This window comes from Hemiscyllium ocellatum, chromosome 15, assembly GCF_020745735.1.
Source record: "Hemiscyllium ocellatum isolate sHemOce1 chromosome 15, sHemOce1.pat.X.cur, whole genome shotgun sequence".
Taxonomy (NCBI): Eukaryota; Metazoa; Chordata; class Chondrichthyes; order Orectolobiformes; family Hemiscylliidae; genus Hemiscyllium; species Hemiscyllium ocellatum.
Window position 1 is genome coordinate 14,595,309 of NC_083415.1, and position 27,606 is coordinate 14,622,914.

General features: G+C 41.7%; 1 protein-coding gene across 1 annotated transcript in view; it reads right to left on the reverse strand.

Annotated features, from left to right (window-relative positions):
* The window catches only part of LOC132822645 (solute carrier family 12 member 5-like), a 340,455-nt gene that overhangs the window by 177,223 nt on the left and 135,626 nt on the right, over window positions 1–27,606 (reverse strand). Inside the window, exon 6 of the mRNA XM_060835891.1 lies at window positions 8,284–8,338. Coding sequence (XP_060691874.1) covers window positions 8,284–8,338 — 55 coding nt within the window. The remainder of the gene's footprint in view (window positions 1–8,283; window positions 8,339–27,606) is intronic.

Here is a 27,606-nt window from a genome sequence, read left to right on the forward strand (position 1 = left end):
GATGTATCTATAGTTACTGATCCTGGGAATATTTGTCACTAAGATTTTTAAAAAGATGGGGCTTACTGACCAAACTTGATAAAAATGGTATGCAGAATTTTGTGTGGTGAGAAGGATGGAAATGTGAAGATGATGAGCTGGAAAATGTGTTGTAATTTCGAGTGACATCCTTATGAAAATATGAATGTTTCTTTCTTCACAAACATAAATACTGGGCTGCAGGCTATTTCACAGAACTCTGTCTATGATCATCTATCAGGAAAAGCCCAAGAGAAAACAAATAACTATTTCCACATCATTTCATCTCGTCTCCTCTAAATCTCCCCCTCCCCCTACCCTTTCCCCCAAAACCCAGCCTCTCCCCAAAACCCACACTCATACCAATCCCACCAATAGCATCCCAAAAACTGTCCTCTCCCCAAAAGCTGACATCCCTGCCCCAAAGCCCCCACACACCAAATCCTACCATCACCCTCCCAGAACCTGCAAAATGCAGACTGGATAATTGCTTTGCAGAACAGTGATGTTTTGGTTGTAAAAATGACCCCAAGCTTCCATTTTTCTGCGTCTTCAACATACTACTGTGTTCCCACACCAACATTTCTGTCTCAGGCCTGCTGCAGTGCTCCAGTGAGGCATAGCACATGCTCAAAAAGCAACAGCTCACTTTCCACCTGCAGCCTTCAGGATTCAATATTGGGTTCATTGCTTCCATGTCCTTTACCCACCCCTACACCCCAGGCCATATCATGACATGTGCTGCTTTCAGCACAGTCAACCCATTTTCACCTACTCATTGTCCCCATTATAAACATTTTTCTTTCTTTGGCTTACTATTACCCATTGCTTTGTCTGCTCAACTCTCTCTCTGCATTCCGTCCCCAACTATTTGCTCACTTCCTTTCTCCTGCTATAATCAGTCCTGAAGAAGGGTCACTGGACTCGAAATGCTAATTCTACTTCCTCTCCACAGAAGCTACTAGACCTGCTGGGTTTCTCCAGCAAATTCTATTTTTCTTCCATATCTTCAAAACCTGCAGTTCTTTGTTTTATTTTCAGATCTGTTATTTCACTTCACTGTGTCTAAATTTTCCTAAGACCAAAAGACCATAAGACCATAAGACATAGGAGTGGAAATAAGGCCATTCAGCCCATTGAGTTCACTCCACCATTCAATCATGGCTGATGGGCATTTCAAAGCAACCACTCCGCACTCTTCCTGTATCCCTTATCCTTGAGAGATTAAGAATTTATCAATCTCCGCCTTGAAGAGCCTCCACTGTGCTCTGTGGCAATGAATTCCACAGGCTCACCACTCTCTGGCTGAAGAACTGTCTCCTCATTTTCATTTTAAATTGACCCCCTCTAATTCTAAGGCTATGCCCATGCATTGTAGTATCCCCATTACCAATTACCTATTACCATGACTCCAATGATAAGAGGTAGCAATAATCTAAGATGATGGTCTTACCTGGTCCAAGACACAAAAGGTGCCAATATGGTCTAGTTGGTAATCTCTGAGTCAGAAGATTGCAAGTATAACCACAAGTATGATTTTGGTCAATGCTACAGTGCAGGACTTGGGGAGTACTGCACTGATGGAGCCACAGTCTCCTTGGTGAGATGTTAAACTGAGGTGTTATCTTCCCCATAGTTTCCATGATTTTAATGAAGAGCGGGGATCTCCCCTCAGTGCCCACATGAATAATCTAAAAATTAGGGCCCAACTGTTCTGGAGAGATATGAGAACTCACTTCTACACACAAGAGGTGGTAAAGATTTGGAACTGTCTTCCACAAATGGAAGTTGATGCAGGGTCAGTTGTTTTAAATTTTAAGTCTGAGATGGATCATTTTTGTTAAACAAAGGTATTAAGCGATACAGTTGGTACTGTTATGACATGCGTTTTTTCAACATGAATTGGCTATAATGCAATTGAAAATTTTCGACCATTATTTGTAGAATGTGAGCTTTCCTTACCTGTACTGGTTTTAATGAGATTCGGGTCCCATTGGTTTAAATGGTGCTGCTATTACATGATTTTCTTATAACATGGGATTGCACAGGAATGGAACTATTGTGTAATGTCAGAACAGACTGTGTGGGCCAAAGACAGGTATAATGAGTTAGGCCACAGATCAGCTATGACCTCACTGAATGGCGGAACAAGCTCAAGGAGCTAAACTACTTACTCCTGCTCCGATCTTCCTATCCCTCAATAGTACCATCAAAATATGATGTGATCATTACCACACTTTGGATCATGGACTCCTCTTGCGAGACATTGGCTGCCATGTTTCCTTATTACAGCAGCAGCTAGATTTTAAAACTGCTTGGTTGTAAACGGAGGATGTTTTGAGTTCAAGAAAGATCCTATGCAAATATACTCTTTACATTGAACCCTATAGTCAGTAAGAGGTTTGACTTATGGTCTAAGTATAAGAAAATGACTGATGATACAAAAATATGTCCTTTATATTTTTCAATGCCAACAACTTCTCTAAGAGTAAAAGCTGTACAGTTAGAGAGGATTTTCTTGCACATTTCAAATTATGTGTCCTCAGCTCACCAAGAAATAACAGGCAAAGCATATATTAAGAATGCAATATAAATGGAATTAAATGTCACATGGTGCTTCACAGAAGCATTATGAGGAAAATATGGCACCAAGTCACGTAAGAGAATATAAGGTCAGGTGACCGAAAGCTGAGTAGGTTTTGAGGATTGTCTAAAATGAGAAAGGCAAGATATTCAGATAGTTAGATGTTTGTTCAAAAAGACTACCTGCCTGGTAGCTGGACATCAGAAAGAAATGCATGAGAGAACAGAATGTAAAGCACATATTCCATTTGTGTGACTGCTAAAATTGAATTCACACCGTGACAGTGCAGTTATAGTATGAAAATAGAACTCTTCTCTTTTTCAGTTTTCTTGACCAGGGATAGAAGATGTTGAGCCAAGGGAAAGAACAATTACATTTTGCTGTACTCATCTTGTTTTCAGATAAAAATTAAAATTGGGGATACAAATTTTGGCTCATCATCTAAACCATGTAGCTCCTCTTTCCTGTTGCTGACTTGCCTGACTTTTAATCTTGTAGGTTCTTTGATAGAGTGTTGCACATCCAGGGTATACACTGTTGAACTGTAATTCCAGTTTTTGGACGCTGTTGCAAAACTGGTCACCAACTGAACAAATATTTCAGCATACATGCTTTGTCCAGTTATTCAGGGTTAGCTGAAGCCCATGCATTAAGGCAGGTAAATTATTTTAGTCTGAATTCTCAAGGATCAGGTCTCCTCCCATTTAACTCTGGTAACAACTCCCCCTTCATCACAATTTCCCAGGACCAACCTGTGGATTGACCTGATATCAGTCCAGCCAGAATTCCTAAGGTTCCACAGTGAGCTACAGTGGGGAACGTGATTGCTATCTGTAGCTTACTGGGTGCAGTCAGGTGAGGACCAGTTATATTTGACTTGTGCAGCATCATTTTTGCTTTGGTATCTATTACAATTTTCCTTGCATTTGACAGATGGAGGTGGTGGTAGTAGGGGAGTGGAGGGAAATGCAAATATTTCCCCAAATATGCCACAAGAGAACAATTTTTAATTTCTCAGCATTGCTCAATAACATGACAGACAGTTAAAAGAAACTGCAAGTACAATCTACTTAATAAAACTACTTCACATATTAAAGTGAGCCCTTTGATAATTTGTTCACAATCTTTTGTTGCCTTCCTATTCATTTTTCACAGTTGGCTAGTACTAGATTGTAATTCCAGGCTGCACCAACAAGAGGACCAATTGGGAAAATACAGCAATGAATAGATAACATCAGAAATGCAACACCATATTAAATCATGATAGCCATTTGGATCATAGCACATGCAGAATGCTACAGAGATTTCTCAGAATTCAGACTGATTCAAAATCCTATATTTACATCTGAATTAGATTTCAACAACAGCAATCATCAATTTCATAATCCATTCTCAAATCTCTATGACATCTCTAAAGCTCTCTAGACAATTACAACGATAGATGCTCATAGAGTAAGGCCTGAACACATCTGGCTTGAAATCAAAAGCAAGTGACATTTGTTTTGAGTTGCTTTCTGAAGCAGCACTAATGCAGAAAATCAGATTACTTTGGTAACAGACCTAAAAGGGCCTGGACTTCAATGTGCAGGAGCTCCGGTAATTTTTGTCCATGTGCAACACTCTCAGGTTACATGTATTCATCTCTTCAGTGTCCAAAGCACGACATTTCCAATTTATATGACTTAAACTTTGAACCAGGCAGCATTGTTTCCAGCCTTGAGGTATGGAAACAACTGAAACTATAATCCAGACTTTACATTGGATTGCATTGATTATATTTCACAAAAATAGCTCATTTGGTCCAACTAGTCACAAGAAATATTAATGTATTTGAAACGAGTTGTGGTCTAGATTCCTAACTAGAGAGTGGTAGATAAATAGTTTTTTTTATCAAAGGCTGTTTGTGCTATGTGACTGAATACTTTTAAAAAGATTTCAGAATGAACATCTCAGTAACAAAAGAAGTCAAGAACCTAAGGATATGTATCGGCAAAGATAACAAAAAGGTCAATGGAACACAGTGACTTCTTTTTACCTGGGACCATAAACACAGTGTCTATTGTTAGTTTGCAAAGTACTAATTGTAATAGAATTGTACAGTCATACAACATGGAATCAGATACTTTTGTTCAGCTCATTCATGCTGACCAAGCTTCCCAAATGAAACTAGTCCCATTCATCTGCGCTAATCTCTCTAACCGTTCCCTGTTCATGTACCTGTCCAAATGTCACTTCTTCTGGCAGTTCATTCCACATCCAAATCACTCTCTGTATGAAAAAAGGTGCACTTCAAGATTTAAACATTTTCTAGGAAAAATGTCCTTTGCTATTCACCTTATCAATGCTCCTAATGATTTAATAAACCTTTATACGGTCACCCCGTAATCTCCTTTGCTCCAGTGAAACAAGTCCCAGCCTATCCTTATAACTCAAACCTTCCACTCCTGGCAAAATCCTTTCTGAACCCACTCCAATGTAATAGTTTTTTAAAATTCATTCACACAATGAGGACAATAGTGGCTAGGCCAGCAGTCATTGCCAGAGGGCAGTTCAGAGTCAGCCATATTGTTGTGGGCCTGGAATCACAAGTAGCTAGACCAGGTAAGGAGGACAATTGACTTCCTTTAAGGAATTTAGTGAACTAGATGGACTTTTATAATAATTGACAAATCTTAATTCCAGATTTTTATTGAATTCAAATTCCACCATCTGTCATGGCAGGATTTGAACCCAGGTCCCAAGAGCATTACTTGGATCCCTGCATTAACAGTCCAGAGATAATACTATTAGGCCATCACCTTGCACATAATAGCCTTCTTATAGCAGGGTGACAAGAACTGTAGACAGTACTCCAAAGTGGCTTTCCCAACATCCTGTACAACCTCAACATGATGTCCCAACTCCTATACTCAATGGTCTGAACAATGGAGGCAAGTGTGCTAAATGCCTTTCTAAACACCCTGTTGACCTGTGATGCAACTCTTTAAGAACTGTGTACCTGAACTGCTAGGTCTCTCAGTTCAACAACATTGCTCAGGGTCCAGCTGTTAACTGTATAAGTCCTGCGCTTGTTCGCTTCACCAAAATGCAACGCCTCACACTTATCCAAATTAAGGTCCATCTGCCCCTCCTCAGCCCATTGTTTGAATTGAGATGAGAGAATTGTAATTTACAATTTGAAACATCAGGAAATATTCTCTGTTTGAACCTTTTCTCTGTGTCGCCTCCTTTCACAGGGTGGCATGGTGGCGCAGTGGTTAGCACTGCTGCCTCACAGCACCAGGGTCCCAGGTTCAATTCCAGCCTTGGGCAACTGTCTGTGTGGCATTTGCACATTCTCCCCATGTCCAGATGCTCTGGTTTCATCCCACAGTCCAAAGATGTGCAGGTCAGGTGATTTGGCCATGCTAAATTGCCCATAGGTTAGGTGTGTTAGTCAGAGGGTGGTGGGTTACTCTTCGGAGGGTCGGGGTGGTGTTGTGGGGCCGAAGGGCCTGTTCCCACGCTGTAGGGAATCTAATGTAATAACTTGTCTGAAGGAGTTTGAGAACAACTATTTTGTCCAGGTTTTCTTGGTCTACACAGTGATACCAGAAACTTCCTGTTCAGTTACTTCAATCAGTGCCACAGTCATAAAATGAGGGTCCGTGCAACAACAAAGCTGGAATCACATTTCAAATTCTTAGAAAACCTGAAATAAATGGGACTCGGAAAAGATTATACTACGGAGAAAGCCAATAGGTCCTGTATAACTATGCTAACACCTTTGAAAGAGCTATCTAATTAATTCATTTCCTCAGTGTCTTTTGATATAGCCCAGAAAATCTTTGGCTTTCAGAACCTCCCAATTCTCTATGGGAGGTTACTATTGAATTTGTTTTGATTACCAATTCAGGGTAATGCATTCCAGTCACCTTTAATATGTATCTTCTGGCTACTGACCCACTTCTCAAATTGAACAAATCCTTTTCATTTACCCCAGCCAAACATCTCATAATTCTGAACACCTGTAATGAATCTCCACTAAACACTCTCCCCTCTGAGGAGGTAAGTAGACTGATTCCAACTTCTTTCTTGCCACATATCTGAAATTCTGCATCCCTGATATTATTCTGGCAAATCTCCTCCATACCATCTCCAAATAAATTATACCTCAGTTGAATTAACCTCTTTCTGCATGATACCTCAACAGTTAAATCAGATGAAAATAATGATATTAAGTATTTGATGCAACAGCATGGAAACAACTATCCCATGTAAATAGATCATTTCTTTAAGGAGAAATTTAGAATAGTGGTTATGTCACTTGACTAGTAATCCAGAGGACCAGGTTAATATTTTGGCAATCTTGACTGAAATACCACCAAGGTACATGGTTAAATTTAGTTTAACAAAATCTGGAATTAAGAGCTTCTGCCTAATAATGACCATGTCCATTGTCCACAAAAATCCCAATCTGGTTCACAGATGTAGAAGGAAATCTACCATCCTTAAATGGCAGTGGTGAGCTGTCTTCTTGAATTACTGTGGTCCTTGGGTTGCAGGAACGCCGAGTGGTGTGAAGGGGGGAGATCCAGGATTTTGACTCAAAGACACTGACGGAACAGTGGTATATTTCCCCTCTCAGATTGGTGACAGCTTGGAAGAAAACTTGCAGATGGTGGTGTTGCTTGCATCTGCAGCCTTTGTCCTTCAAGGTAGTGGAGATCACAGTTTGGGAACATGTTGAGGAGGAGCCTTGTTAAGCTATGCAATACATCTTGTCAATGGTGTACATTGCTGCCAATCATGACAGTGGTAAAGCTATTAAACATAAATGGGGTGATGGTTGGAGATGTAACCAGGCCCAGGGACAGAAATCACAGAATCTGGTGCTCAGCCTCTAACACAAACACTGCTTCTACATCCTCAAACTGAGTATAGAGCAGTTGCCTCCAACCCAAGCACAGAGCCTCCCCCTAGAGCCTCAGTCCCAGAATATTAGGCCCTGATATAACCCCCTACCCTGGGCATTGGATGGATCTATATTTGGAACTATACAGCTGTTCTTTCACTGCTGCTGGATCAAAATCCTGCAACTCTCTTCTTAACAGCATTGTGTATGCATTTACATCCCACAGGGACTGGAGCAATTCAAGACAGCAACTCAGTACCTTCTTCTCAAAGACAATTAAGCAACAGGCAATAGATGAGTGTTGAACCAGCAATGCTGACATCCCATGAATAAATAAATAAAACCTGTTGTCACAATTTCCAAGGTCAGACGTGAGCTGTTCCCTGTAGATTGAGTTGAAATAGAAGACGCTGAAGGAACATCAACCATTCCAAGAAATATTATTGAAAGAGTAATAAGTGAGATATCTCACATCTTGAATTTCTTGCATATTGTCTAATGCTTGGAGGTTAATGAAGAAGTGGATGAAATAATGTTGCACTGTTACAAAGTTAATTCTCAAAGTATGCTCTTTGATCACAATGAATTCTGTAGTTTGCATTTGTCAGTGATTCAAGTTTGATTTAAATCAACGGCCGAAGGGGAAGTAGGGCAAGAGATTCCACATATAATGCTCATACATAATTCATACACTTTGAAACATCTCCATACTTTTAGATGTTCAATCATGGATCCTCCTATTAATTCCTCAATGTCAGTTCACAACTGTAAACAGAGGTATACATACCTGGTACAACACCATTGGTAGCGATTGCACTCATCGAGATTGCTGTTAACATGGTCTGAAAAAGAAATGAAGACATACAGTCAAAAGGGGGAATAATGTTTAATTTTAAGATTGATCTATAGAAAACACATCTCAAAATTAGCTGTTTAATTGTTCATTCATCATTGGGCTTTAAGAAACTTATAAAGAGTAGATAACAAAACCATGAGGTTGACTATCCATCTAGAGTCAGAATTCAACACTAGGATAATTCCCAGTTCTGACCCCATGCGTCACCTGCATCACTCATTTGACAGGATGAGAATACTCATTTCAAGTCATTAGCAAACTTGGTTTTCAATTATTATTCTCAGGCATGACCAGGAGGCAGGAGCTGCCCACTGATCATGAGTTGCAAAAACTGATGGCAACAATCTTGGGGTCTGCTGTTGCCTGAAGAAGAAAGCAGTGTGCCAAGAGCTTACCATGCTCAATAGTGGATAAAGCATCAAGTGAAAGGACCTAAACTCAATGTGGGGCAAAATCCCCTCTTACCAAGAATTTCTCTTCATTAAATGCTCTCTCTGCATCAGCAGCCATGCACCAATGTGCATCAGTCTATTTGCATTTTGAGGTTTACAAATTGAAACTCAACTTTTCACCATCCCTGGCCCTACAAAAAACTTGACAAGGGCCTTAACAGTCATAATCAGATGCATATAAGTTCTTATAGTATACATGGATGTAATCCTTGTGATCAGGAGCTTTATCCTGCCTGTAATATTGGTATATCTTTTTGATGTGTTAGTCAAGGACAGTGTTACGGTGGCATATAGGATGTCTGAAAACTCGTCTACTAAGATAGTATGGGCTGAGATTAAAAACGGGAAAGGAGAGGTCACCCTTTTGGAATTTTCTATAGGCATCCAAATAGTTCCAGAGATATAGAGGAAAGGGTTGCAAAGATGATTCTAGATAGGAGCGAAGTTAGCAGCACAGTTATTATGTGGTATTTTAACTTTCCAAGTATTGACTGGAAACACTATTGCTTGAGTACTTTAGATGGGTTCATTTGCGTCCAATGTGTGCAGGAGGGTTTCCTGACACAGTATGTAGACAGGCCATCAAGAGGCGAGGCCACGCTGGATTTGGTACTGGGTAATGAACCAGGCCAGATGTTAGATTTGGAGGTAGGTGAGCACTTTGGTAATAGTGAACACAATTTGGTTACATTTATTTTAGCGATGGAAAGGGATAGGTTTATATCACAAGGCAAGAGTTATGGCTGGGAAAATGGCAATTATAATGCGGTTAGACAAGATTTAGGATGCAAAGGATGGGGAAAGAAACTGCAGAGGATGGGCACAATTGAAATGTGGAACTTGTTCAAGGAACAGTTACTGCATGTCCTTGATAAGTGTGTACCTGTCAAGCAGAGAGGAAGTGGTCGAGTGAGGAAACTGTGGTTTAATAAAGAAGTTGAATCTCTTGTCAAGAGGAAGAAGGAGGATTATGTAACGATGATACATTAAGGCTCAGTTAGGGCACTTGCGAGTTACAAGTTAGCCAGGAAGGATCTAAAGAGAGAGTGAATAAGAGCCAGGAGGGGACATTAGAATTCTTTGGCAGGTAGGAACCCTTATGTTTTCTATAGGAATGCCAGGAATAAAAGAATGGCTAGGGTAAGAGTAGGGCCAGTCAAGGACAGTAGTGGGAAATTGTGTGTGGAATCCGAGGAGATAGGGGAAGCGCTAAATGAACATTTTTAATCAGTATTCACACAGGAAAAAGACAATGTTGTCGAGGAGAATACTGAGATATGGGCTATTAGACTAGATAGGATTGAGGTTCGTAAGGAGGAGATGTTAGCAATCTTGGCAACTGTGAAAATAGATAAGTCCCCTGGGCCACATGAGACTTATCCTAGGATTTTCTGGGAAGCTAGGGAGGAGATTGCAGAGACTTTGGTTTTGATCTTTATGTCATCATTGTCTCCAGGAATAATGGCAGAAGACTGTAGGATTGAAAATTTTGTCCCTTGTTCTAGAAGGGGAGTAGAGACAACCCTAGTAATTATACACCGGTGAGCCTTACTTCTGTTGTGGGCAAGGTTTTGGTAAGGATTATAATCATTGAGAAAGGAATAATATGATTAGGGACAGTCAACATGGTTTACTGAAGGGTACGACATGCTTCACAAACCTTTTTGAGTTCTTTGAGAATGTGACCAAACAGGTGGATGAGGATAAAACAGTTATGTGGTGTATCTGGATTTCAGTAAAGCGTTCGATAAGGTTCCCCATGATAGGCTATTATAGAAAACACGGAAGCATGGGATTGAGGGTGATTTAGCGGTTTGGATCAGAAATTGGCTAGGTGTAAGAAGACATGATTTGGAGAAGCCGGTGTTGGACTGGGGTGTACAAAGTTAAAAATCACACAACACCAGATTATAGTCCAAGGTTTACTTGGAAGCACTAGCTTTTGAAGCCCTGTTCCTTCATCAGGTGGTTGTGGAGTACACAATTGTAAGACACAGAATTTACAGCAAAAGTTTAAAGTGTGATGTAACTGAAATTATACATTGAAAACATCTTGATAGTTTGTTAAGTCTCTCATCTGTTAGAATGACCATGATAGTATCACTTCTTTCATATGTAAATCACAAAACCTTTTTAAAAGTTACATTCTCAGGTACCCATAGGGAGGGCCTCAACCTGGACCTTGGGTTCATGTCTCACTACAGGTGACCACCATTGCACAGACACTCACATACACTCCTACAGACACACACACTCCCACACTAACACAGACACTCTCTCACAGACTTAGACCCCTTTACACTAACACAGACACATATACATTCTCTCTCACAGACACCCACAACTCCCCCCCATCCACAAACACACACATATACACATATATGTTGTGGGGTGAATTTGTACTTGCAGAGTTACATTGTACTTTACTCAAAAACAGCATGAATCCATGTAAGACTCTGTCAACTCTCTTCTTAGATTAGAATCAATCTAAACATTGTGGCACAGACAACAAAACACGGGTGCTAACACCTTTAACATATTATCTGGCTGACACCAATTGTTACAGTTAACCTGAGAATGTAACTTTTTTAAAAAATGACATTTACATATGAAAGTAGTGAAACTATCATGGTCATTCTAACAGATGAGAGACTTAACAAACAATCAAGGTATTTTTCAATGTATAATTTCAGTTACATCACACTGTAAACATTTGCTAGAAGTTCTGTGTCTTACAATTGTGTCCTCCACAACCACTTGATGAAGGAGCAGCGCTCTGAAAACTAGTGCTTCCAATTAAACCTGTTGGACTATAAACTGGTGTTGTGTGATTTTTAACTTTATAAGAAGACAGAGGATGTTGGTTGATGGGAAATGTTCGTCCTAGAGTTCAGTTACTAATGGTGTACCGCAAGGATGTGTTTTAGGGCCATTGTTGTTTGTCATTTTTATCAATGACCTGAGCGAAAGCGTAAAAGGATGAGTTAGCAAATTTGAAGATGACACCAAAGTTGGTGGAGATCTAGACAGTCAGGAAGGCTGTTGCAAGTTACAAAGGGACATAGATAAGTTGCAGAGCCTAGCTGAAAGGTGGCAAATGGAGTTTAATGCAGAAAAGTGTGAAGTGATTCATTTTGGAAGAAGTAACAGGAATACAGAGCACTGGGCTAATGGTAAGATTCTTGGTAGTGTGGATGAGCAGAGAGATCTTGGTGTCCACATGCATAGATCCCTGAAAGTTGCCACCTAGGTTGTTTGGGTTCTTAAGAAAGTATATAGTGTGTTAGCTGTTGTGGTTCTGTTCGCCGAGCTGGGAATTTGAGTTGTAGACGTTTCGTCCCCTATTTAGATGACATCCTCAGTGCTTGGGAGCCTCCTATGAAGCACTTCTGTGATCTTTTCTCCAGCATTTGTAGTGGTTTGAATCTGTCGCTTCTGGTTGTCAGCTTTTATTAGTAGAGGGATTGAGTTTCAGAGCCATGAGGTCATGCTGCAGCTGTACAAACTCTGGTGCAGAATATTATGTACTGTTCTGGTCACTGCAGTATAGGAAGGATGTGGAAGCATTGGAAAGGGTCCAGAGCAGATTTACCAGGTATGAAGGGAAGGTCTTATGAGGAATGTTTTGGGGACTTGAGGCTGTTTTTGTTTGAGAGAAGAAGGTTAAGAGGTGATTTAATAGAAGCATACAAGGTGATCAGAGGATTAGATCGTGTGGACAGTGAGAGTCCTTTTCCTCGGATGGCGATGGCTAGCACAAGGGGACACAGCTTTAAATTGAAGGGTGATAGATATAGGACGGATGTCAGAAGTAGGTTCTTGACTCAGAGAGTGGTGAGGGTGTGGAATGCCCTGCCTGCAATAGTAGGAGACTCGCCAACTTTCAGGGCATTTAAATGGTCATATGGATGATAATGGAATAGTGTAGGTTAGATGAGTTTTAAATTGGTTCCATGGGTCAGCGCAAAATTGACCGCTGAAGGGCCTGTACTGTGCTGTAATGGTCAATGTTCTATGTTCTAAGATTTGTTTTTCAAAAATCATGCCACCATGTGAGGCTGTTTACAGTAAATACTTAGGTAAAGTAACATATTTTTCATATTTTTGCCATTTCATCTGTGGGTTCAGTTTGTGTGTCCCTTATGGTCGTATCTTGATTTTTTTTTAATTATTGTCTAAACTATTTGTTCATTTTTATTTCTTGAGAAATTCAGGTTGTTAGATAAACATTAACATTTCTGGATAATGTAATTTTGCTTTATTCTTTGCTTATTTATTTTCTTTCCTGACCTCCTCATATTTTATTTTGTTATTCTCTTCTGTAATCTTTAAGCACTTGGTGCGTGGTTTTAATGTCATTCTTGCCTCTTATTTAACTATTGTCTTCCAATGTTGTCTAATTTGGTCTTGATTTTCAGCAAGATGATTTCACCATATGCTTCTGCAGGTGTACAAAATATATATGATAAAATTACATTATTCACAATTTAAAATGTTTTCTGTTGTTCTATTTCCCTGTTTGTCATTTTGGCTCCCAAGCTGATTTTCCCTACTTCTAGCCTCATCCTTGGTGCCATATATTTGGTACATGCCCATCACAAGTACTTGTATTCAAAAGATATGCATGGATTTCCCGATCAAAAAGATTCTTCAGCCTCATGGCGCAGCTCTTCGAGGAAAGCACAAAAACTGTAAACAAGGCAATGGAACCAGTTTTGTGTGATAAATGTCTCAAGAGTCTCAGAACTTCTATGATCTGGGGTAGAATGCAACAGAGACTTGCAGAGCATGGAAGATCATTAACCTTCTTGGGCCATTTATCCAGACTGTGGACACAGGATCGACTCAAGTGGCAATTTCAGAGGGCACCGAGGTGGCATTGGCATTAAATAGAATATCCCATATATAAATACATATTCACTTACATTGCCAGTGATTTTACCTGAAACTATGAGAATGAAGGTACAGAGGCCAGCTACCTTAGCGCCATACAGTATTTTAACCCTATCTGAAAGATAGCTATCATTTCCACAGCATCCATATGAGTGTCAAACTTTATCATGATCAAACAAGGGAGCATTAAATGTTCCATGAGTCTGTAACCTTATCTTTTATTAAACAGCAAGATGCATGTAGAAAGTTACAAGTTTTAAGCTGCACTTGTAGCTGCGAATAAACAAGGCTTACTGATCTGAACAGCATTAAAACATTTGTACTCAGTGAAAGATGACTTCACTTAATTCAGTTCCATTGAAAAAGCAAGTCTTTCCTGCAGCACTCCGGACAATGCTGCTGTGCTGTAGGAAGCTGAATGTATTGTTCCTCAGGCTCTCACTTAGCACAATGCTCTGGAGCAGAGATTCCGAGGATCAAGTGAAATCCCCTGTCTGGGTGTGACTGGTACAAATCCTCAGGTGTGATTTGTGTGTAGGTAGCCTCAGTGGCTTCAGAGGAAGGTAGTGTTCAATTGCAGATATTCTGGACAATTTCGCTTTGGAAGAAGTAACAGGAGTACAGAGTACTGGGCTAATGGTGAGATTCTTGAGCAGAGATGAGCAGAGAGATCTCAGTGCAAATGTGCATAGATCCCTGCAAGTTGCTACCCAGGTTGATTATAGTGCAACAGGTTTATTTGAAATCACAAGCTTTCAGTGGACAGTCCTTTAGTCAGGTGAAGTGAATGACTTTGTCCACCCCAGTCCAACACTGGTACCTCCACAACATAGACATTCTGGAAATAGTGACATGATATTTGGACCTTCACCTCTGGATGGATTATAACGAGACATCCCCTCTCTCATCAACACAATGAGTGACTGTTGCTCTCCTGTAACTTCACTGCATCAAGAGGGCACCTCAGGCTGTGAGCTCCACAGTCAGGATCAGTTCCACATCTACTGGAGAGTGTTGCTGGTCCTGGCTTGTGGAAACAAGTGTACCTCATCCATTTGTGTAGTATCCCTTGGTTCAGCCAGCATTGGGATGACCACAGCTTCTGTTGCTTCCAGATGATTCCAATAGACCTATGTGTACACTATCACAAACAAACTAGCTCCTCAATAATGCCATCATTCAGTAATCACACCGCACAGATAATATTCAAACAGAGTCCGCCGAACATTGGGACAGAGTGGAACACCTCTACATGGAGGATGTTGCATATTGTGGACCTGATTCAGATTTCTGTTGCTCAAGTGTTTGATGCATTTACAGTAAGAGTGACAACAATAATGATGACGTCTTCTCCACCCCCATCCCAAAGTACCCAAGAAAGGCAGGATTACATATTGGATAATGGTGTGGATGACTTGTGGTGGAAGATGTGAAGCAAGCATCTCCTGCAGACTAAGGAACCTAGAAAAGTGAATGCTACTTTGGCAACCAGAGTGAATCTTTCCAGCCTGTTTGAGATTAGAACCATTAGTCGGATTGATTTGTAATTTTGAACAATATGGTGAAAATTGCTTGGGGCCAGGACTCTCAGTTGACACAGTAAGTCAATGCTTGGGTCCGTCCAAATCCATTTCTTTAAATTCTCATCTCCACATTTTAGCCCCAGGCAATCCACATGGTCATGCTGAACACATCATGCCCTGCTCTCCCCATCAAGGCCAGGGTGGTAGCAACTGCTGACAAGCCCTTTCGTGTGGTACCCCTTAGCTTCCTCTTATTCTCTATGATTTTCCAACCATATATGTTGAGTTGCTCCCACTCACAATTATTATGCCCTCTACATCCAAGCATGCTGCCTCTAATCCCCATCACTGACTTCCACAGTATCCCCACCACAACTATGGCCTCCCATAACTTTCAGTGAACAGACCCCCTCTGGACTGACCATGGCACACCATCCTCAATTAACTTGAAATACAGCCCTGTCCTTAAGAGAACAGACCCTGACTAATCTCTGTGTGGTTCCCCGACTGACACTTCGTAATCCTTGGATTGGTTGAACTGTATCTACAGGATAAGCCTGGAGACCTCACTGAATATGGGCAAGCCTCTGGATTGAGATTGGATGACATCCTTTACTTAATGTGCAGATGACCCTTGGCAGAAAACAATCCTCATAGACATGTCTGAGAACTACACACTTAAAGTCTGAGATGTTATCATTTGGCTAAAGCACATGCAGTGTGTTTGCTGTATAAGCTGCTTAAACATGGTGTAGGTGTAATGTCGATGTAGCACAATGTGTTATGGCAACATGTCCATCCCCTTGACTGATTCCTGCTGACAACCATGACAATCTGGCTGTCTTTGTGCTTGTATTAACAAGAACTGTAAGACAGAATGTCAATGAACCTGTAAGTTCCGAATGATGTGGCAAAGTGCTAAAGGGCAAGGAAAGGCATGGCAGAGGGGCTTTGAGCATCCAAGTAGGTACAAAGTGAGTGAGTGCTAAGAGGACAATCAAGGAGTCATGAGATGTAACCTTGACCATTCCATAAGATGCTTGCTTGTATCTGCATGTGATTAAGCCTGGCAGCAGCTTAGCAATATAAGTTGTGCAGTACTGAAGTGGAAAAATATATTCGAAGTTAGCTGGAGAAGTGCCATGAGATGTTGGTACACATCCAATGCCGTTCTCCATGAAAACAATCATGATGGTTGGTGGACGGCATTGTCTGTTGCTGCCCATGGACGGCAAGCTAAAGATGGTGGCTGGTGGAAACAATGTATCAGTGAGGCGAGATTCGATGCAAGTGCAATATAAATGTCGGCAAATCGGCCACTCACCTTTTATGGACTAGATCTTCATCTTGCTGTTTAAACCTTGAGTGTAAAATCGGACTTTTGTTTTCAACATCAAGAATCTCATTTTCCCAAACTTGTTTCATTTTCCCAACTGACTCACCTTGCCCACTTCATTCAGCCCACTACAGAATGAAATAAAACAAAAGTTTGAAGTTGAGGATTTGTGGGAATATCCAAACGCTTCAGGAAGAACACTTTTTGAATCGAGCAATTTCTTTTGGTGAGCAGTTGGGATGCAGATCCTGAAATAATGTAGCTCAAGCCTAATGCACAAGGCCTGACTAGAGCAGGAGGCTATTTCATTCATTCTAAAGTTTTACTTAAGAGCCCAAGATTCCTTTGGGGATAAAATCGCTGGATCAGCAAATTTTCAGAGTACAGGGTGTGAGAAATTTCAAAATAAAGTCAGCAGAAATGGAAGAAGAAAAAAGTGAGTTAGTGGGGCAATATCCTGAGTAAAATAATTCAGGAATTCATTCATTTTTGCCAGGGTTAGGATCTTTTGGTATTTTTAGTTTGTTTGCAATGCCTGCACTTACTTTCTCATAATTCTCATTAGAAAATCATCTATTCAGGTTCATCAATACGCTTATTCAAGAAGAATGGGTACCCAATAAACACAGTCTGCTAATTTCTCATTAACAAACCCAAACAAGCAGACACAACATGCGCAGAAACTCTAGCTATATTATCATACATCAAAGATATCTCTGAAATTACTTCCAGATGATTCAGACCCTTTGGCATCATGGTAGCCCATAAACCTACCAACACACTTAAACACAGGTGATGAACCTGAAGGACCCCATTCAAACAAGCAACCAAACAAATGTTGTTTACAAAATACCATGCAAGAACTGTAACAAACACTACATCGTACAGACGGGCAGAAAACAAGCCACCAGGATACATGAATATCAACTAGCCACCAAAAGACATGATTCACTATCACTAGTATCCTTACATACAGATGAAGAAGGATACCACTTCAACTGGTTGGGCTGAAGGGCCTGTTTCCGCATTATAGGAAAACTAATCTAATCAAAACACATTCATCCTAGGACAGGCCAAATAGAGACACACCTGGGAATTCCTAGAGCCCAGGCATTCAAACCAGAACTCCATCAATAAACCCTATCAATAAACACATCTACCATTCTCTGAGAATGAAATTATTTCACTCAATTTAAGAGACCAAGGCACATAAATAGAAAGTGGGCTGTAACACCAGCACTTCCTGGAGGCTCACTGATGATGTCACCTAGTATTGGTGATGAAATATCTGAAAACAAACCTTCCAGTGCAGTGAGCAAACTTACAATGTGAATGGAAAATACTTAGTTATAATTGGAGTCATTTGGATTCTTCCACTCAGGAGAACAACATGTATTTTTGATACAAAAACAGAAAGTACTGGAGAGACTTACCAGATCTGGCAGTGTCTGAGAAAAAATCTGTCCTGAATATAAGTCATAATGGATTCAAAACATTAGTTCTGTTTAGCTCTTCACATACACTGCCAAATCTAGGGCAGCTCACTACCACCTTCTCAAGGGCAATTAGGATGGGCAATAAATGCTGGCCAGCCTGCGATGCCCACGTGCTCTGAGTGAATAAATAAAAAAGTTAAACCTGCCAAGTTTATCCCCACTGACCTATTCTGTCTGCATCCATATGTCACCACTTTACAACCTCCTCATTGCTCATTTCTTCAACTAACCTTACTCAACCAACTTGGATTATTACACTAAGTCCTCTCATCTAAGTCGCTAATATTGATTATAAAAAGCTGAGGGCCAAATACAGATTCTTCCAATGCCATACAAGGTATAGATCATCAACACAAAAACATCCTGTTTATGTTTATTATTACAATTTGAATTCTGTCCATTAAATAATTCTTTTTCCATGTTCTAATACTAGAAATCCCAGGACTGCTAATTTTGTGTAATAACTTCTTTATCACTTTACAAGTGCTTTTAAAAATCCAAATACAAAACAATCTTGATTATCCGAACAAGATAGAACATAGAACATAGAACATAGAAAGATACAGCGCAGTACAGGCCCTTCGGCCCTCGATGTTGCGCCGACCGAATCCTACCTAACCTACACTAGCCCAATAACTTCCAAATGCCTATCCAATGCCCGCTTAAATGACCATAAAGAAGGAGAGTTCACCACTGCTACTGGCAGGGCATTCCATAAACTCACAACCCGCTGTGTAAAGAATCTACCCCTAACATCTGTCCTATACCTACCACCCCTTAATTTAAAGCTGTATCCCCTAGTAACACCTGACTCCATTAGAGGTAAAAGGTTCTCAGTGTCGACCCTATCTAAACCCCTAATCATCTTATACACCTCTATCAAATCTCCCCTAAACCTTCTCTTCTCCAATGAGAACAGCCCCAAGTGCCTCAGCCTTTCCTCATAAGATTTTCCTACCATTCCAGGCAACATCCTGGTAAACCTCCTCTGCACTTGTTCCAATGCCTCCACATCCTTCCTATAGTATGGCGACCAAAACTGCACACAATACTCCAGATGAGGCTGCACCAGAGTCTTATACAGTTGCAACATGACCTCAGGACTCCGGAACTCAATTCCTCTACCAATAAAGCCCAGTACACCATATGCCTTCCTCACAGCACTATTTACCTGGGTGGCAACTTTCAGAGATCTGTGTACATGGACACCAAGATCCCTCTGCTCATAGATGGAGACTATTTTGGATAATTGATGTTCGGATAATCAAGGTTGTTTTGTACATGTTAACTACCTGTCGTTTATCTGTCATAATAGTTACAACTTCAAAACCGCTTTTAATAAATTAGTTAATCACGATTTATCTTTCATAAATTTGTGTCAATTTAATTAGATGATAATTTTCTAAGTGCCCCTGCTACCATATCTGTAATAAAAGATTCCAGTAATTCGTATTCAACTGATCTTAGGTTAACTGGTCTACCATTTTCTGTTTTCTCTCTTCCTCAATCTTAAGTAGTAGTTAAACTTATGTTACCCTTGCTACCTGTCAATTCTTGTGAATAGTTGTGGAATTGAAGGCATTCTGAAAATGTTAGGCCAATATATCTACTATTATTCTGTTTGTGGTTTTCTCTATATATGTTAGTCCAGCAACATATACTACGGTTATTTGAGTTCCATTGAGTCAGATATCTCGATGTTTAGGTGGAGAAACAAGGGCTGTTGAGACAGCAGGGAGGCTGCAGAAAAACTTGGACAGGTTAGGAGAGTGGGCAAAGAAGTAGCAGATGGAATACAATGTGGGAAAGAGTGAGGCTATGCACTTTGGGAGGAAGAATAATGGTGTAGGGTATTTTCTATATGGGGAAAGCCTTCAGAAATTGCTCCTCCTGCAGAATGTGGCAGGTGGAAGACATGGCACACGTCTCCGCTGGCTACATCTGTGGGAAGTGCACCCAACTCCAGCTCCTTGAAAACCGTGTTCAGGAATTGGAGCTGGAGCTGGATGAACTACGGATCATTTGGGAGGCTGAGGGGGTAATTGAGAGGAGTTACCGGGAGTTGGTCACTCCTAAGGCTGAGGACAAAGATAAGTGGTTTACAGTTAGGGGGAGGAAAGGGTACAGTCAGACAGTACAGAGATCCCCTGTGGACATTCCCCTCAGTAATAAGTATACAGTTTTGGATACTGCTGGGGGGGATGTCCTACCAGAGGAAAGCCATAGCAGTCAGTTCTCTGGCACTGAGCCTGACACTGTGGCAAAGAAGGGAAGGGGGCAGAATAGAAAAGTACTCGTGGTAGGGGACTCGATAGTTAGGGGAATCGACAGGAGATTTTGTGGTCAGGATCGGGATTCCCGGAAGGTATGTTGCCTCCCTGGTGCCAGGGTCCGGGACATCTCCGATCGGGTATATCAGGTTCTAAAAGGGGAGGGTGAACAGCCAGAAATCTTGTTACATATTGGCACTAATGATATAGCCAGGAAAAGGATCGAAGATATAAAAAGCGATTTCAGGGAGTTAGGATGGAAGCTACAAAGCAGGACGAACAGAGTAGTGTTCCCTAGTTTACAACCAGTGCCATGAGATAGCGAGGTGAGGAACAGGGAGCGGGCACAGCTTAATACGTGGCTGCGCAACTGGTGTAGGAGGGAGGGCTTCAGATATGTAGATAATTGGGATGCCTTCTGGGGAAGATGGGACCTGTACAAGAAGGACGGGTTGCATCTGAACTGGAAGGGGTGGAAGGTTTGCTTGAGTAGTTCGAGACGGTTTAAACTAGAATGGCAGGGGGGTGGGAACCTGAGTTGTATACCGGAGATGAGAGTTGATGCAGATGAGGCAATAGCAAGAGGTAGACCAGCTAGTGGGAAGGATTTTCCTGGGAAGGAACCAAGGGACCAGTTAAAGTGTGTTTGCTTTAACGCAAGGGGTATCAGGAATAAAAGTGACGAACTTAGAGCATGGATCAGTACCTGGTGCTATGATGTTGTGGCCATCACAGAGACATGGGTTTCTCAGGGGCAGGAATGGTTGCTGGATGTTCCAGGGTTTAGAGCATTTAAAAAGAATAGGGAGGGGGGGAAGAAAGAGGAGGGGGGGGGGGAGAAAGAGGAGGGGGGGGAAGAAAAAGGAGGGGGTGTAGCACTACTAATCAGAGAGGATATCACAGCTACAGAAGCTTCCATTGTCGAGGAAGATCGGTCTACCGAGTCAGTATGGGTGGAAATTAGGAACAGCAAGGGAGCAGTCACCTCTTTAAGGGTTTACTACAGGCCCCCCAATAGCAGCAGGGAGATTGACGAAAGCATAGTCGGCAGATTTTGGAAAAGTGTGGACGTAGTACGGTTGTTGTAATGGGTGACTTTAACTTTCCCAATATTGATTGGAACCTCCTTCGAGCAGAAGATTTGAATGGAGCTGTTTTTGTAAGGTGTGTTCAGGAGAGTTTCCTAACTCAGTACATTGACAGGCCAACGAGGGGAGAGGCCATTCTAGACTTAGTGCTCGGAAACGAGCCGGGGCAGGTATCAGATCTTGTGGTGGGAGAACATTTTGGTGATAGTGACCACAACTGCCTCACATTCTACATAGCTATGAAGAAGGAGAGGATTAGGCAAAATGGAAGGATATTTAATTGTGGAAGAGGAAACTATGATGCGATTAGACATGAGTTAGGAAGCATGGATTGGGAGCAGTTATTCCATGGTAAAGGCACTATAGACATGTAGAGACTGTTTAAGGAACAGTTGTTGCAAGTGATGAATAAATATGTCCCTCTGAGACAGGCAAGAAATGGTAAGATAAAGGAACCTTGGATGACGAGAGCGGTGGAGCTTCTCGTCAAAAGGAAAAAGGTAGCTTACATAAGGTGAAGGAAGCTAGGGTCAAGTTCAGTTCTAGAGGAAGGAGCTTAAAAATGGGCTGAGGAGAGCCAGGAGGGGGCACGAGAAAGGCTTGGCAGAACGGATTAGGGAGAACACAAAGGCATTTTACACTTATGTGAGGAATAAGGGAATGGTCAAAGTAAGAGTAGGGCTGATCAGGGATAGCATGGGGAATTTGTGTGTGGAGTCTGAGGAGGTAGGTGAAGCCCTAAATGAGTTTTTTGCTTCTGTCTTTATGAAAGAAAAAAAATTTGTAGTGAATGAAACCTTTGAAGAGCAGGTGTGCATACTGAAATGGATAGAGATAGAGGAAGCTGAAGTGCTGAAAATTTTGTCAAACATTAAGATTGACAAGTCACCAGGCCTGGACCAGATTTGTCCTCAGCTGCTTTGGGAAACGAGAAATGTAATTGCTTCGCCACTTGCGAAGATCTTTTCATCCTCGCTCTCCACTGGAGTCGTACCTGAGGACTGGAGAGAGGCAAATGTAATTCCTCTCTTCAGGAAAGGAAATAGGGAATTCCCCAGCAATTACAGACAAGTAAGTCTCACGTCTGTCATTTGCAAGGTGTTAGAAAGGATTCTGAGGGATAGGATTTATGACCATCTGGAAGACCATGGTTTGATTAAATGCAGTCAACACGGCTTTGTGAGGGTCAGGTCATGCTTCACAAACCTTATCGAGTTCTTTGAGGATGTGACTAGAAAAGTTGATGAGGGTCGAGCTGTGGATGTGGTGTATATAGATTTCAGCAAGGCATTTGATAAGGTTCCCCATTGTAGGCTCATTCAGAAGGTCAGGAGGAATGGGATACAGGGGAACTTAGCTGTCTGGATACAGAATTGGCTGGCCAACAGAAGACTGCGAGTGGTAGTAGAAGGAAAATATTCTGCCTGGAAATCTGTGGTGAGTGGTGTTCCACAGGGCTCTGTCCTTGGGCCTCTACTGTTTGTAATTTTTATTAATGACTTGGATGAGGGGATTGAAGGATGGGTCAGCAAGTTTGCAGATGACACAAAGGTTGGAGGTGTCATTGACAGTATAGAGGGCTGTTGTAGGCTGCAGCGGGACATTGACAGGATGCAGAGATGGGCTGAGAGGTGGCAGATGGAGTTCAACCTGGATAAATGCGAGGTGATGCATTTTGGAAGGTCGAATTTGAAAGCTGAGTACAGGATTAAGGATAGGATTCTTGGCAGTGTGGAGGAACAGAGGGATCTTGGGGTGCAAGTACATAGATCCCTTAAAATGGTCACCCAAGTGGACAGGGTTGTTAAGAAAGCATATGGTGTTTTGGCTTTCATTAACAGGGGGATTGAGTTTAAGAGTCGTGAGATCTTGTTGCAACTCTATAAAACTTTGGTTAGACCGCACTTGGAATACTGCGTCCAGTTCTGATTGCCCTATTATAAGAAATATGTGGATGCTTTGGAGAGGGTTCAGAGGAGGTTTACCAGGATGCTACCTGGACTGGAGGGCTTATCTTATGAAGAGAGGTTGACTGAGCTCGGACTTTTGTCATTGGAGAAAAGGAGGAGAAGAGGGGACCTAATTGAGGTATACAAGATAATGAGAGGCATAGATAGAGACGTTAGCCAGAGACTACTTCCCAGGGCAGAAATGACTAACACGGGAGGTCATAGTTTTAAGCTGGTTGGAGGAAAGTATAGAGGGGATGTCAGAGGCAGGTTCTTTACACAGAGAGTTGTGAGAGCATGGAATGCGTTGCCAGCAGCAGTTGTGGAGGCAGGGTCACTGGGGACATTTAAGAGACTCCTGGACATGCATATGGTCACAGAAATTTGAGGGTGCATACATGAGGATCAATGGTCGGCACAACATCGTGGGCTGAAGGGCCTGTTCTGTGCTGTACTGTTCTATGTTCTATGTTCTATGTTCTAAATCTGAAGCATAAATAGACTTAGGAGTCCTAGTTCAGGATACTCTTAAGGTTAACATGCAGATTCATTTGGCAGTTAGGAACACAAATGCAATTTTAGCATCAATTTCAAGAGGGCTAGACTACAAGAGTAGAGATATACATATGCAGCTGTATATAAGGCTCTGGTCAGACTTATTGTGGAATATTGTGAGCAGTTGTGGACCTCGTATCTAAGGAAGGATGTACTGGTTTTGGAGGGGTCCAGAGGGGGTTTGTAAGAATGGTCCCACGGACGAAAGACCTGTCATATGAGGAGCAGTTGAGGACTCTGCATTTGTACTTTCAAAGGATGAGGTGGTGGGGGTGGGGGGGGGGGGGGGGTGGAGGGGGGTGGAGGTGGTGGGGTGGGGGGTGGGGGATGTCATTGAAACGTACAGAACACTGAGAGGCCTGGATAGGATCCACATGGAGAAGATGTTTCCATTAGTAGGACAGACTAGGACCTGAGGGCACTGCCTCAGAGTGAGGGGATGATCCTTGAGAACTGAGATGAGGAGGAGTTTCTTCAGTCAGTAGGTGGTTAATCTGTGGAACTAATTATTTACAAGACATAACACAGGCTTGTACACAGTCTGGATTCTGTGCTTCGGGCTGTTATGTTACATTACATACACATGGTTGACTGACTACACAGATTTGATGACACGGAGAGAGTGACCGAAGGCAATGTGGCATTTTTATATCAGAATGTCACATGTCATGATGTTAAGAAACGTCTTAAAACTGCATTGCCTGTTTGTTCTCGAATCAGTGCCATCATACAACATTATTTCTTTTGCCTTAAAAAAATGAGAAACTTTTACCAGTAATATGGACAAGAAGGTATGTCTTTATAATTGCCTCTACATATTCAGACAATGCCTCGGTGGACATTACCAGATTAGGGTCTTATGCAGTTATCATGACGTAACTGTGTAGCTTCATGCTGAGCCATGCTATCTCTTTTTAAGGTTGGATGTGTATCATTTGTTGTGCTTGTTGTCTGGTTTAAAATCTTCAGTACCTGAGTTGTCATTCATTGTAACAGGTGGTTGATAATAGGCAATTTGAATATGTCGTCAATTATTTTGCAAAATTTGACCATTGCTCATTGCAATGTGACATGATCTAGAATTCCTATAGTGTGGAAACAGGCCATTCGGCCCAACACGTCCACACCAAACTGTCGAAGAGTATCCCACCCAGACCCCATTCCCCGATCCTATTACTTTACATTTCCCCTGACCAATGTACCTTATCTACACAGCCCTGAATATTATGGGCAATTTAGCATGGCCTAACCCGCACATCTTTGGACTGTGGAGGAAACTGGAGCACCCAGAGGAAACCCATGCAGACATGGGAGAATGTGCAAACTCCACACAGATAGTTGCCTGAGTCTGGAATTGGACCTGGGTCCCTGGCGCTGTGAGGCAGAAGTGCTAACCACTGAGCCACCCTAGGCTGGACCCAATTGCACAGTAATTTTCCATGAACCTAAGCCTTTGTATGAACACCTCTAACCTGGTTCAAGTTGAAATAACTGTCTGCATGTTCATTCATCATGCTATTCTATCACTTTCTCCCTTCTTTCCAACAATATGTGGTGCACTTGTGGTTGGGCAATGAGAAGAAATGCCTCACAAATACGACAGCTGCTGCTGAGGGTAAACTGTTGTCTAAAGGAGTAGCACACAGATTTAACATAGCCCTCCACATACCTTTACATTTAATGACTATGGATTTTACAGAATGAACAGCACATTCTACAAGACCATTTGACTGAGAGGAGCAGCGGTGATATGTTGAACACCCCAATTTCCTGCATTTCTTGAAAGAATGCACAAATGAACATTTTTTTGAGGTAAGACAAAGATACTGAATAAAACAGCTAATGTGTCTAGTGTATTCTTATTTTATCACACAAAAGGAAATTTATTGAAATAGTCAGTCACCAGAATGTTATTGACAGTTGTTGACTGGACCATCAACCAGGACTGACCCATCTCCTGCATTTCCGCCCTCACCCCCTTTCTTCCCTCTCACAACAGCCACAGGGTTCCCTTTGTCCTTACCTACCATCCCACCAGCATCCACATCCAGAAGATCATCTGCCGCCATTTCCGCCACCTCCAGTGAGATGCCACCACCAGACACATATTCCCCTCTCCTCCCTTGATTGCCTTACGCACTCCTAACATCCACCCCCACAGCTCACAGCACCATTCACTGCAACCACTAGAGGTGTAATACTTTCCCATTTTACCTCCTTCCTCCTCAGTATCCAAGGGCCGAAACAAACCTTCCAGATGAAGCTTTACAAGCTATTCACACAATCTAGTCTACTGCACTCGTTGCTCACAATGCAGTTTCCTCAACAGGGGGAAGTGAAACATAGGCTAGTTGACAGTTTCATAGAACATCTATATTCTGCCTACAAAAAAGACTTTGAGCTTCCAGTTGCCTGCCACTTTAACGCCCCACATCTGTTCCCTGGCCGACATCTCTGTCTCAGGCTTGCTGCAGTGTTCCAGTGAAGCTCAATGCAAGCTGGAAGAACAACACTTCATTTTCAACTTGGGGACCCTGCAGCCCTCTGCACTCAATATCGAGTTCAATAATTTTAGGAGCTAAACACTCCCATGTCCTTGCCCCCTACCCCACACACCAGGCTTTGGTATCATAGAGTCTGCTATTACCCACTACCTGTTATTTGCCACTAACAGTCTTCCTTAACAGCTATTTACCCTCCCAGCCAGATCATTATCTACTCCTTTGTCAGTCCAACTTTGTCTCTCTTTGGGTTCTATCATTTACTCCTTACCCCCTCCCCCAACCCTACCTTCTGCATATAAACTACCATTTAGCTCATTACCATCAGTTCTGAAGAAGGGTCACTGGACCCGAAACATTAACTCTGATCTCTGTCCACAGATGCTGCCAGGCCTGCTGAGCTTTTCCAGCAATTTCTCTTTTTGATCCTTTCGGTTTTTACCAGAATGTAATTGTGGCCTTGGACATTGAAAATGCAAGTAGTGATCTTGCAGCGTGCTTTAGAAGAAACTTCGTGTGGAATTCAGATTTTCTTGCATGCAGATGGAATTGAAACGTTTCTCATGATTTGACTCATTAATTGTAAATTTGTTATTAGGTTCGAACCAAAATATAGCACAAGTTGCTTGTAGAATTATGTCGTGTTTACCCTTGAAGTTTACATTATTTTGGAGTCATGGTTTATCCCTGAATGACCTGCATGAACGCACTAGTTTGAGGATCAGTTGGAATGTGCTCAGTTCAGATATTGCAGCTGATCTCCAATTGTTGAATCTGCTCTGCTGTGATTGACAATGGAATCTGGAATCTTTGGTGCTGATGATTTTATTTATTTTGTGGATCGTAAGAACATAGGTCTGTGCATTCTGATAAACAGATAATTGGGGATCCATTTGTTTTAATGGTGTAAAACATTTCAGGTGCCCATTCCCCTGCTGCCAGCATGATGCCAGTGGATTTGGAAAAGTCCTATGCTTGGCTACTCTTCACATGCTGCTGTAGAGAATTGTGTTGCATTGATTGGACAAGTACACATTTTAGCCCAATGTCCTGTTGTAGAAAATATTTTGAATATGTCATGAAATACTGGACAGTGCCTTAGTGAGTGAAACAAGCCATACAAGATTTGGATGTTCCACTGAGCCTGCCGACAGTTGCAAAACGTATTCCAAAATCAAGCACTTGCTGATG